Here is a 13,649-nt window from a genome sequence, read left to right as displayed (position 1 = left end):
TCCTTTTTCTCTGTCAAGGCGTGCGCGCACATGAGGCTAATATTGAAGAATTAGGCATTGATACGGATCGTGGCAAACCTTTCGCTCACGGCTGAGAACCTCGAGAAATTCCTCGAAGCCCTCCACGTACCACGAGTCCGCTCCCGATTCGCGCCTCACCGCATGGCAGCTGTAGTAAATATCGTAGCTCTCTTGCTTGTATGCACCTTGTTTATTATCTACTTAGTATTATTTCCAGTAACGTCCAGGTATTTCTTTGATTTCATCTTCGACTGGGTTGATAAGAAAATCTACAGATAAGCCTAATTATTTCTGGAATGATACTGTCGCTCGAATTTTGACTTCCGCTATCTTCGTCACTCTTATCATGGTTTCTGGTGGTGTTATGTATATATATAGGTATGTATTTACCCGGTCAATACATATTTCGCCATAATCTTCTAGGCTTAAAATAACTTCTCTAAAGTGAATTTAAAACAATCTCAAACAAATAATTCCACACATCTACTCGTATTTAACATTGCAGTATTTGTGATAAAATATAACCCGTCATTTGGTTAAGTATGCCGTTACACGCGGGAGATCATAAAGATCCAGAGCTAAATTGTAAATTTTCTTATACATCCCAACGAAACTTTTGGTTTTTTTTCCACTTCAACGACACAAGAGAACCTAATGAACATTTATCTGCTGGTGAAGCAGTTCAATCAGCTATTAGAACAGGTGCGGTCTATATACACAACTGGAAAATAAATACAGCCATAATCCTTCCTAGTATGTATCATTTGTTTTGAGCGTTGAAACGAGATCTGGCTGATCAGCATTTCGGTCAGAAGTTAAGAAATGCATCTATTCATGGATTGTTTAAATATACGAATTGGTGCGCTACCTGCAAGGCGAAAAATGGTAGAACCGGCAAACGACGAGCAATACGTAGGATGTGTCCTTAGATTTGAAGAAAAAAGTGAATATTTTTAAATTTAATATAATTTAAACAACTTTAATACTGTAAGCATGAAGAATAAATCAATAACCGACTGTATATTCTCCGGCAGACAAGGCCAACGAACGAATGACTTTGTATTATTCCGGTTATATAATTGAAGGTTAAAAAGCTCATTCATTCCCCATTCAATCATCCATCAAATACAGAAACACACTTGTCAGTAACACTTCAAATGAAATGAGAAGAAAATGTGGGAAGATATGCTATGACACAATAGATTGATGTGGAGCTAGAGATTTCAAGTGAATGGGCAAGGGAAGCGTACAATGAAACGACCAACTTAATGACTCGATCACACACTTTGAAGCTGCCTTTAAACATTTAAAAAAGCTCACACTTTTGCTGCTCATAGTATATATGTAATATGTAAATTTCGGCAAATGAAATACAATAAATTTCACGCTTACTTATTTTAAATAAATATTTCGCTTGGAAAAAAATGTGTTTCCTGTCTGGAGCGCAATATACTCGTAGCGACCTCTTGTCACCCCCACCGCTGCCGGTAATGTATAATCAAAAACGCATTAAATCATCATTTTTTCACGTGCATACATTTACTCGTTTACAATTGCGTTTGTGTATGTGTATGGCAATATATGTATGTATCATATTTATATTTTTCAGTCGATGAGTGCGCGAGTAAATATTCATTTGTCCGCTTTTGGCCGCAAGTGAAAATAACAATTTTGTCACTTAACGCACTGCACTGTAGACTACACGCAAACACACGAACACCACACACATACATATGGCTGTGTATTTGTGGGCACTGCGCCCAAATGCAGGCTTTGGTAACCGCAATTCGATTGTGGCGCGAAAGTGAAGTCCTTTCACCTCAACTCAATAAGCATACATACCTATGCACACATATACGTGAAGTTGGCGGGCCACAATTTGAATATCGGCAGCTTTGCGGTAATATTGGTGACTATGGCGTCATTTGGGGAGTGCCGCTAGGGCTTTGTTATGTGACTGCATGACTGCGATAAAAACTTTGTTGGTAATTGTTGGTGTTATATTTGTTTTTATTATTGTTGCTATTGCTGTAGTTGTTGATGTTGTATCATTGCCACCCGCTGTCAAACGGATGTCCGCCTTCCTGTGGCTTCCGGCGGCGCTGACAACCACCGCAGCAGCCATTTGCGCGCGGGCATGCTCAACATCTATACAATTATTATCTGAAAATGTTAAGGTGACAACAAAAGCAACACTACAATAATAACAAAAACAGCTTGTGAATGCATGGCACAAAATGCAACTACATAGATTGTTAAGCGTCTATCGAAGGATGAAAAGGACGTTTTGTAATGACAGTTCGCCTTGGTGGCGTAATATGTATTGCTTAGCATCGCATAACAATCGGACAAACTATGTAGGTATGCGGTGTGTTGCATGCAACACATACGTATGTATGTATGTACAATATTTACCTAACAAAGTACCTACATGTACTTGTACACTTGTACACAACAACAAAGTAATAATGCTCAATAAATGTTGTTGTTGTTTTTATTATGCTGCATGCCACATACTTGCAACATTGCTTATTCGTGTAGTCATGTATTCAAACAAGCGCACATTTAGCGCGTATTACTACGCACACAAATACATACAAAATATAATACGTACAAAGATTCCCGCGCATTAGTATGTGTGTGTGCGTGCGTATATGTATGTAGGAGCGCGCGCGTGTTGAGTGTAGTGTTGCAATAGCGACGCGTTAAAATTCAATGAAACGAAATTGTGTGTGGCCTCATAGTACATAGTTGAACCAACCAACCGAACTGCACCGAACCAATGCGCTTCTACCAGAAGGATACACTCTACCGCCAGGACATGCGGGCATTTTGCTTATTGTTGTTATTCACGCTGTGCCAGTGTTTTTCCATACTTCTCATTTCCCGTTTGTGTGCTTATGTCGCGACCGTGTGCACCTATTCGTACAATTGTGTGTGTGTGGATTGGCATAGCATTTTGTATGTGTGACATCTACACCGGTAATTACTGCCACGTGACAATGAAAATTACTTGCTGTTCGCATTGCTGTTGTATTGTTCACTGTACTGTTATTCAAAGAATTTTCCGTTTCGAATTGTTGTTGCCTTTGTCGCTACTATTTTGCATATTCTACTTGCATCAACGCGAAAGTTTTGCTGGGATGGTGAAATTTAAAACTGTAGAATGTTGCACGAAAAAGTATTTAAGGTTGAAATATTCGAATTTTCGGGGGCTGCAATTAATCCTAGAAGAAATTATGTATTTAAGGAAACTTGTTTGTTAAATTGGCACAATCTGTGAGAGTAACTTCTTTCCAAAAAGTATCCAGAATTCATCAATGAGACGAAAACGCTTTTATTATTTATTGGTATTTCTTTGATTCCAAGTAGCTTCCATGGAAACAAGGCTTCTTCCATTCCTCAAAATACTCTTCGTTATCCGATTCGGGAGTCACCTTCTGCCCCTTTTGCAAGTTCTTCTTAATCGTCCCAGTGTTCTTAATCCTTTTTTGGCAAAGTAATAACTTGATTAGTTCGAACAGGAAAGGCCACACTGAGCTATGCCAGGTGAATACGAAGTCGAGCGATTTTATGTCACGTGATGCGAGTATTGGAAATTGTCGGTAATTCTTCTAAAAATTGGTTCATTTGTAGGCTTGAGTAAAATAAGACATTAACTCAAGGCACATTGAGCAGTTAGTAGCAGTTAAGCTCTTGGTCTCTAGAATGTCAAAGTCTCTAAACAAAGATTGATAGTTTAGAGTAACTTAACCTAAATTTCAGAATTTTGTGAACAAAACATGGCGGCGAGGAGCTGGTAAGGTGCATGCATCAGCTCCTATGCAAAATATGGTCGGATGAAAGCATGCCTGCCGATTGGAATTTAAGTGTGCTCTGCCCAATCCATAAGAAGGGCGATCCTGCAATTTGTGCCAATTACCGCGGGATAAGTCTTCTAAATATCGCCTATAAGGTTCCAGCGAGCGTATTGTGTGAAAGGCTGAAGCCCACCGTCAACCAACTGATTGGACCTTATCAGTGCGGCTTTAGACCTGGAAAATCTACCATCGACCAAATATTCACAATACGCCAAATCTTGGAAAAGACCCATGAAAGGAGAATCGACACATACCATCTTTTCGTGTTAGTTCTGCCTTCTCCAAAGCGAAGTACCTCCTGTCTTCAAACAAACAGTCGGTGCACTCGCGTATCGGCACCCACGTCACTGTAGACAGTTATAATTTCGAGTTTGTAAAAGACTTCGTTTATTTAGGAACCAGCACTAACACCGATAACAATGTCAGCCTTGAAATCCAACGTAGAATCTCTCTTGCCAACAAGTGCTACTTTGGACTAAGTAGGCAACTGAGCAGTAAAGTCCTCTCTCGACGAACAAAACTAACACTACAAGACTCTCATCATGCCCGTCCTAACGTATGGCGCAGAAGTTTCGACGATGACAACATCCGATGAAGCGACGCTTGGAGTGTTCGAGAGAAAGATTCTGCTTAAGGTTTTTGGACCTTTGCACGTTGACCACGGCGATTATCGCAGACGATGGAACGATGAGCTGTATCAGTTTTACGACGACATAAACATAGCGCAGCGAATAAAGAACCAGCGGCTACGTTGGCTAGATCAGGTCGTCCGAATGGATACAAACGCTCCGGCTTTGAAAGTATTCGAAGCGGTACCAGCTGGTGGTAGCAGAGGAAGAGGGCGGCCTCCTCTGCGTTGGAAAGATCAGGTGGAGAAGGACTTGACTTCACTTGGTGTGTCCAATTGGCGCCGGTGAGCACGAGAAAGAAACGACTGGCGCGCTTTGTTAAGCTCGGCCAAAATCGCGTAAGCGGTTATCGCGCCAATTAAGAAGAAGAAATCAAATCAGCTGCTCTCCTGCTATTACCTATTCAATGTGCTTGTAAGCTGAACAAACTTTGAAAAAAGTTTAAAAAATTCGAGATTTATTCAGTGTTGAAAATTTTAGTACGAAATTAAAGTTTAAAATGAAATTAATTCCGCTATTTTTCAAAATTTAACAATTGTTTTTCTTAGTTTTTAAGGATAAAATCTATTTTTTAAATGTAAAATATTTGAAAATTTGTTTGTAATTTTTGAAAAACACCCCTTTCAGAATTTTATTTGGACAATGCTCATTAGACAATGCTGAGTAGTACCTGCAATTTCCAAATCGTGTCTACAAATAAACCAATTTTAGAAAAATTTATGACAATGTCGCCATTTATTTTGTTTTTGGTCATATTGTGGTGAAGAAGTCAAGTGCTGTTTCTCCGCAATTCTGATTGCTTACGACAAAACGCTTTTAATGCTCGTTTTGTACTGTTCAGCCTGACGGTAGGTATTTGCAATAAATCCACCAAGATAAGCAAATAAAAAAATAAAAAACTTGATGTTAGATTGACTTTGTCATCGTTTTGTGGGATTTGGCACGTCTAAGAAGTGCAATTTCGACGATTGCTGCTTCGTTACGATTTATATTCATAGATCAATGTTTAGAGCAGCCACTATTGGCTGCTATCTGCCTGATTCTCACACGATAATCATCGAGTTCAATATTCTTAATTTTCTCGATTTTTCCGTCAATTAAAAAGGTGGTATGGAGGCACTTATGTGTTTGTGTTTTCAAAATTTTCGATATCTCTTTTAAAATTAAAAAAATTTCAAACCTTTCGCGTATGATATTCTACTAGGTTAGGTTAGCCTGGTTGGCATTAAGTCACGCATAGACCTTTTGGTCCCTAGCGATACCAGATGGAGACCGACCTCTGTGAATTCTGAAAGTAGACACCATCTAGCATGCCAACGCTTTTGGCGAATCTAAGCAGAGCTGGGAGATCCGATTTTGACGTCCTCCAGACCCTCAAGCAGTGGGGCTCCCAGAAATTTTAAACGCATTTTTACTAATGACGTACAAATGCACAGAAGGTGTTCTAAAGTTTCCTCAACATCATCCTTGCATTTTCTGCATTTGTCAATTTTGGCAATCTCTATCTTGTACGCATGTGCAGCCAATAGATTATGACCTGTTAGCATACCCATAATAGTTCTGCAGTCCTTGCATGTGCTCAGATTAGTCCACCTAGCTTCCACTCGCTTTTTGACTGTCCACGTATATGATATATTAATTATTAAGTTCTTTTTTGATCTTGTGTTGGCTAAATCCGCGGTTTTCCCCACAGCAAAAACCTCCGCATGGAAAAAACTGCTGCGGTCTAGGCTGCCTTATCCATAGTTTTGAGTAGTAAATGCCCATCCCTCCTCTTCAATTGTAGTACGAAACCTTCTCTCCCAATTAAAATACGGAGTCATGTAGTCTATGGAATCTGAACTCCTCTTTCGTATTAAGCTATGACCGAAGGTTCTACAGGTGAATACTCCAGCAGCCACTAACCTCCTCGCGGATTTCGCCGCCAGATTTTCTGCCATAAGATCAATGGTGGCATGCTGAGTATCATTTCGAGCGCCGCCGTTGGAGCGGTTTTCATCGCGCCTGTTATGCACAGAGCAGCGAGTCGCTGAATCCTTTCCAGTGGCATTAAGTGTGTCAGTTTTCTTGTCGCAGTCCATTATACTAAGGCCGCATACAGAAATATCGGTCTAACTACTGCCGTGTAGCACTAATGCATCAGGGAGGGTGATAGACTCCAAGTAATGCCTAGCATTCTTTTACATGCGTACAGCGCATTACTGGCCTTTTTCACCCTTTCCAATTTACTGTTCAGTATTACTCCGAGGTACCTCGCATCATCTTTGAGAAGTAGTTCGTTGTTGTCTATTAGAAATATAAAATTTCAGATATCCTCTCGCTACACTACTATGTATCTATACTCGTATGATATACCAACCATTGACTTGTTTACTAAACTTTTAAAGACCACACTCTCTCATAAATTAATGTTTGTTAAAGGATAAACAAAGCTTTTTTTATAAAAATGAAATTACTGTTTGACTCGGTAGGGCGCGTTCGGCAGCAGATTTTCACGGTACAGAACCATACTGTGATATAAACTGAGCAGAAGCTAAATGCACAGTATATAATAAATAGTTGGTTTTCTGTATGGTTTTCAGTATTACTTAAATTAGCATCTCTCAAAAATTTACATTGGGAATGACACAGATTGTGTACTCTGTGTGAAGGATCATGAAACCACAGATCATACATGTATTGTGCAACTTTATTGCCTTAGTAAAGACAAGACGGCACATATTTCATCGAGGCCGAAAGTATCCGAATAATAGCGAAAATGCTCCTGTTATAGATATTCTGAAAGGGGGGAAATTTACTGAAAAAATTTGGCTTTCAACTAATTCCCAACCTGAGGTAGAGAACATCTAGCTTAAAAGAACCAGATGTAAAATATTTAAGGTGCCAGTGCCAGTCAATAGGACTAGTATTAACTACCTCTAAAACATGTCGTAGGGCGCAAAAGATCTTTTAGCTTAGCAGAGCTTTGTCAATCACATTCTAGATATTTGAAAAACTTATTGGTGCCTATTATTGGCAGTGAAGATGTAGCTTAAGTATGTAGAACCCACTGCTTCTGCATCAAGCCCAAACGCCCTAAAACAAAGTAGTCAACATAAACTGTGTAAGTATTAGGGATGCCGGGGTCCCGGAATCTCTGTATAATTTAAAGGAAATTTGTCCCAGAGTTTTCGAGATTTGTAATATCTTGCAAAGTACACGTATGCGGTAAAAAGTTGCATTTTTCATTCATGTTTTATTTTGACATAAAATAACCTGTATTACTGCTTATTCCACTCGAACAGTATGAGATCAAAAAATATATGAACTTCCTACAACCACAAAATATTTACTTGCTTATTTCTTAAGTTTTTTATCTCATTGAGCTTTTTCCGACATGCCTTAAAGTACTTTAACAGATATGTACTTATAGACGTTAAGATATGCATACAAAATTAACTTTTGTCTTTTAATTTGTTATTAATGAAATAATTTTCCCTTTGTATAAAAAAGTTTACTTAAAACCCGTTGTTTTGTTGTGTGTGGTAGGACAGCTTCTTAAACAATATCCATTCAATTTAATTATTGATTACCTAAAACTAGGGACTAGTCCTGAAACCACGGGATTATAATAAAGATGTATTAAAAATCCCGCGGTTGTAAAGTTCTAAAAAATGTACACCCCTAGTACCCCTAGTAACATAGTTACAAGTACCGTTTGACCTGTAAAACTGCATCAAATTTTCTTTTGAACTTTTGGCATCACATTTTCTCAGCACAGTATCTCAAGTCATTTAAAGACGATTGCACTTGAACCGCACTTTTTCAATTTGTAAACCACTTAATGTCCTTTGCATAGACGAAACAGATGAGAGAAAATGTCCTACGTATGCAACGTACATACTTATACAAGTGTAAGCCTTCATAAATATTCAAATGAAATTTTCATTTAAAACTTTGAAACAGAAGGAAAAGAAAGTTGACAGGCACCAAATGGTTTAGATTGAATACAAACAGCAGATGGCGTAATGTGGGCTAAAGGAGAATGCAGTTGCTGTTGATCAATGAATGACGGCAGAAGACATCGAATGAGCTTATGTGTGCTGGTGGCAATGAGTGAGTGAGATTGCAAGTGGCAATAGAATAACGGCAAAGACCAAACAACTAAAAGATGGTCACATAAATGGCAAGCACAGGCTAGCAAGCGAAGCGAAAGAAGTGTTGAAAAGGGCGGAGCAAGATTCAAGGCAAAAGTGCAACGTCAAAGCCAGGCAATGCTTTTGCTTGCAACTATAGAAAGTTGTGGGGAGAGAGAAGAGAAAAATAAGGACATGGGTTTATTCAAAAACACATATGCTGGCTGTTGAGCTGCTGGCTGTAGTAAAAAACCTAAAGTTCCAGCAACGTTGAAGAAAGGACTTGCATTAAAATGAATAAATAAAAGCGGAGCAACAACGCCTTTGCTAAGGACACTTTGCAGGCGTTGAGCTCGTAAATAAATCAATGGGAAATTTTTATTACGCCCAAGCTGGCGGCTAGGCAGGGGTTAGAATGGGAGTGTGTGTATATTCAAATGTGGGAAATTGCGTCATCACTACTAGAGTGAAAACCGTTGACTACTTACTACTTGCTGCCCTGACCAGCTTTCTCAGCTCATCTCGAGCGGCACTGCATCACATCAACTGCATACGTTGCGTTGTTGTGACGTTGTGTGAAGATGTGGCGGAGCAATCTAAATAAATTTACAACTCTATAAATTGTCAATGCACATAGGCACATAAATATGTGATTGTGTGTGTATGTAGAATGAATGTGTTTTCTAAGTGCTTTTATTGTTGTTGATATTTGTTTTTTTTTTTTTTTCATTTCAAAAAGCGGAAATTTCAATACTTCCTTTTGGGGTAGAAAAATCGTTTTATGTGCGCATATAACTAAAGGAGCTATTTATTTAAGAGCTTACAAGAAATGATGTTCTATTTTTTTATGTTTTTAAAATTTATTTTATTCATTTTGCAATCGTTCGGTTTTGCATTATTTGTTGGTATATTTTGCAACATATTTGAATTTCTAATTCTTCGTATGCTCATCAAATTTACTTCTTGCAACAGTCATCTTTGCCGCCGGTCTTGCACTTGCATTTGCATTGCTGGTCGCAGGGGCAGCCATCACCGCACTTGTCTGCAGCACATTTGCAGTCTGTAGATAAAAAATAGGAAATTGAGAAGAAAATGGTTACAAAATTGAAAATTTAGATTATAATAAAAGCGTTCACAAGTTAAGACTCGATTGTCTACAAATTACAAGACAATTTTTGAGAGTTTATTACCCGGTTTTGTTTGACATGAATATATTACATATTTTTCAGAAATTTTCTTTTAATTTTCAATATAATTAAATGTTTAATAGTGAATGTGATGAGAAAAAGTGCTGTTTGTGAAATATCTATACACAGGGTCTTTGAAGTTCGAATTTGTTTTTTGGCAGTGTTTTAACAGCTTACAGTTTGATGGCACCGATTTTGACAGATTGGAGCGCAAAATCGACAGTAAAATATTTATATACAGGGTCCTTCAAGGTCGAATAATGAATTCCCATTCAAAATATATGTATAATGTAATTAAAATTACAATAATTTAAAAAAGAAACATTTAGGCTCTCGGTAATAAATCTCAAGGGAACCGTTGATCCTGTATTGCCATCTGCAAAACAAGCAAATGGTTTCTTAAAAAGTCCGGGTGATAGCGAAATTCCTTCGCAGACACAAAAGAAAGGAGTTGGGAGCCCTGATAAGACTAATTATGAGCACAACCCATGAGAACGACATACTATATAGTCATAGTATATAGTATAGAGCGTTTTTTCTGCCGCTCTCAGACTTATATCGCACATTTTATCTATTTTATCTATCTATAAAGAATATACGATCTAGATTATCTGGCTCTCATGAACTAATACGATTCGTAAATAGTCTGGGAAATTTGCAGAAGATTAATCAGTCCTCTTCTTACCTGTCCTTCACTAGCCATTAAATACCATCTATTTTCCTTAAATAATTATATTTGTAGAGTGCATCTTGTTGATATTGTCCCTCAATTGGAGGGTCTTACAGTTTTAAGCCGATTCCAAATGGCGCATTTTTCTTTCACGAGGAGATTTTTCATGGCAGAAATACACTCGGAAGCTTGCCATTGTTTGCCGAGCGGTGACTACTATTAGAAAAAACCTTTTGTAGCATTTTAGTATTTCATGCAACGAAATTCGAACCTAAGCCTTTGCCTTAAGTGCAATGGGAAGTATTGCCTGAGTGCTTGGAAAATTTCTGGCCATCTACAATTCCATTCGATCAATTCGTTCCTTTTCGGTCTTCATCTATCTTTGACATGGTATTCGCTCTGTTATTGTTTTGGCATATAGCAAAATCTGATATAGAGTTATGATGAGATTCATGATCACCTCATAGTCTGAAATTATATCCAAACGAGATAAAATACTTCTGAGGTTTGAATGATCTTTTATTCACTTTTGGACGGAAATTTAAACAGTAAGGGAAAAGTTCTGGTTGAGCTAGTTATATTTATGCCATCAAAGAATTAGCGTCTGAGTCTTAACTTTTTAGGGTGCCACTTTTAAATACTTTTTCGAGCTTTTGTAGTCGAGTATTCGGTGTTTGGATTTAATTATTTCTAAATATTGTGCAAATTAGCCAAGAGAACTAATAAGGCGAGAAGGGTATCACTTCAAATCATTTTTGTGACTAGAATATAGATGATGTGCTTCTGAAAATATTCTTAGCACCGAACATTTTTTTTAATAAAACGATGGTTTTTTGGCAATTGCAGCCTGCGAGCGATTTCATGTCCCACGTATTATGGATATTCTTCTAAAGTTGTCTGAAAATTGGTTTATTTATTCGGCCGCCGTAGCCGAATGGGTTGGTGCGCGACTAACATTCGGAATTCACAGAGAGAACGTCGGTTCGAATCTCGGTGAAAACGCCAAAATTAATAAGAAAAACATTTTTCTAATAGCGGTCGCCCCTCGGCAGGCAATGGCAAACCTCCGAGTGTATTTCTGCCATGAAAAAGCTCCTCATAAAAATATCTGCCGTTCGGAGTCGGCTTGAAACAGTAGGTCCCTCCATTTGTGGAACAACATCAAGACGCACACCACAAATACGAGAAGGAGCTCGGCCAAACACCCAAAAAGAGTGTACGCGCCAATTATATATATTAATATATATATATATATATAATAAGAAGTAAAATGAAAAATAAAAAACGAATAATTTTGAGATTCTTTCAATGTTAAAAATTTTGGGATAGTGTCTTTTAAAGTGCAATATCTTGGGTTCTTTTTAACATTTAAAAATATTCATATCAATATACGTTTTGCATTTTGGAAAATAAATGTTTTTCATGTGTGAAAATACGGGAGGTAAATTTTTTCTTATTTTTTTCATTATGCTGAGTAATAAGCGCATGATTCATAATGGAACTCCCATAAGTGCATACAGTGCACCAGTGAAAAATAATCTAGTGAAGCGCAAGCCAATCGATCACATCGATGCTACGTACATTAGTAAGCAGATACACGGTATTTTTCACAGGTTCACAGGTATACATATTTGAATATAACTCAAACAAAATTTTTAGAAAAAAATATAGTATTTTCCAAAAAAAATTTTTGAAAACTATATCTTATATAAAAAATTTTATACAAATGTTAAAAACAATTGGAGATATTTCACTTTAAAAAACTAAAATTTTCAGCATTAAATAAATCTTAAAATTATTGGATTAAAAAAAAAAGTTTCAATTTACTTCTTATTATATTCAGGCCCACAAATAAGCTAACTTTCAGAAAATTTGACGACAATCCCCAAAATAATTGTAATAATGACATGGATTGCCTGATGTATAATATTTTGCTGGGCTCACAGATCTTTTGGATCAAATTCATAAATATTTGCGAACATCGAACAGCTAAGAATGTCTAGCGCTATTGATGGTATTAGCTCAAACCTAAAATCCTGCATACAATTTTATAACACTTCAACTCAATAAGCAAATCTTTATTTCGCCTACTCACCTTTACAACACGCTGGACAACCCATTTTTATGTTGAATATATTTTTAACTACTTTTCTTTCGAATTATCTTGCAAAAGTGCACTTCTCTCACTCAACTATGCTTCCCACTGCAATCGATTAACGCTTTTATACCCGCCTGATTTTTGCTCTTGCACTTTTCCCACAAATAAGCACACGTATCTATAAGTAAAAGCAATCGCGTACAAGTATATTGAGTAGTAGCGTGCAATGTGCGTGCAGTGTGCAAATTTTTTGCACTCTTTGCAGCAAAACACTTCGTTATGAGCCAGCTGCGTCGCTGTTTTGCACTTTCTTGCGATCTTTTGCGCATTGGAAATATCAATCTTGCCCGTTTGTTTCGTTAGCTGGTTTCGCCGTGTGCACTGCCAATAGCAAAGTGTTTACTACTCACAAATGCGCACTTATCTTAAGTAAATAAATATTTGAGTATATAGTATAAGCATGGAAATATCAATCCGAGTGCTTACTACCCACAAATGAGTATTAATTTTTGCACTCCGCTCATTATCAGTGACCGGAATGTTTTGTGCACAACTTGAGTTTTATTGGCTAAGCATGAAGGTTTTATTTTTATTTTACGAACTCTCGCGGATAACAGTTATCAATGAAATGCGATATATTGCTACTTTACGTTGCGTTTATTTGTGACGTTATACACAAGTAGTAGGAGATATTATTGAGGGCTTGTCATGCATTTGTAAAACAGGGTGGTTCATTTAGCGGTTGTAGTTTGAACTATCGATTTCTTTTGTACTGTGCCAGTTAAAATAAAATTCGTGAAGTGTTACACATTTAGTTTACCGTTAGACATTTACAAAATAGTTCGCGTTTTGCTTGAACAAAATTGAGAAATATTAAAAACAGAAGATTTACATTTTTACAAAAAAAAAAAAAAAAAAAAAAAAAAATTTTTTTTTAAATGAAGCTCGGTGGCTATTTAAGTAAACAGAATTTTTGCATTGGGGGGTCGGAAAATCCACACGTGTTCAAAGAGAGGCCGATGCAGCAACAACGAGTGACTGTTTGGTGCAAATTTTTGCAGATTAAATA

The 13,649-nt window shown here is 37.3% G+C and overlaps 1 protein-coding gene across 2 annotated transcripts; it reads right to left on the bottom strand.

The window, feature by feature from the left end:
• Positions 1-9,304: 9,304 nt before the first annotated feature.
• On the bottom strand, positions 9,305-12,895 carry LOC128854898 (metallothionein-4-like). 2 transcript variants are annotated; one of them, XM_054089353.1, is made up of 3 exons: positions 12,578-12,895; positions 9,547-9,685; positions 9,305-9,459 (listed from the first exon to the last, which is right to left on the bottom strand). In XM_054089353.1, exons 1-2 carry the CDS (start codon positions 12,600-12,602, stop codon positions 9,582-9,584), a joined length of 129 nt encoding a protein of 42 aa, XP_053945328.1. In that variant the 5' UTR covers positions 12,603-12,895; the 3' UTR covers positions 9,305-9,459; positions 9,547-9,581. The 2 variants fall into 2 exon arrangements, with proteins under 2 accessions (XP_053945328.1, XP_053945327.1); XM_054089352.1 differs by lacking the exon at positions 9,305-9,459 and having other exon boundaries at positions 9,469-9,685; positions 12,578-12,888.
• Between the last annotated feature and the right edge of the window lie 754 nt (positions 12,896-13,649).

The sequence above is a fragment of the Anastrepha ludens genome, chromosome 2, assembly GCF_028408465.1.
Source record: "Anastrepha ludens isolate Willacy chromosome 2, idAnaLude1.1, whole genome shotgun sequence".
Lineage (NCBI taxonomy): Eukaryota > Metazoa > Arthropoda > Insecta > Diptera > Tephritidae > Anastrepha > Anastrepha ludens.
This window is presented reverse-complemented; position numbering and strand designations above follow the sequence as displayed.

Excerpts from the sequence above, each read along its gene's own strand:
- LOC128854898 (XM_054089353.1), bottom strand. The coding sequence starts at position 12,602 with ATGGGTTGTCCAGCGTGTTGTAAAG. Across the intron at positions 9,686-12,577 it reads TTGTCCAGCGTGTTGTAAAG|ACTGCAAATGTGCTGCAGAC; the intron begins GTGAGTAGGCGA and ends TTTTATCTACAG.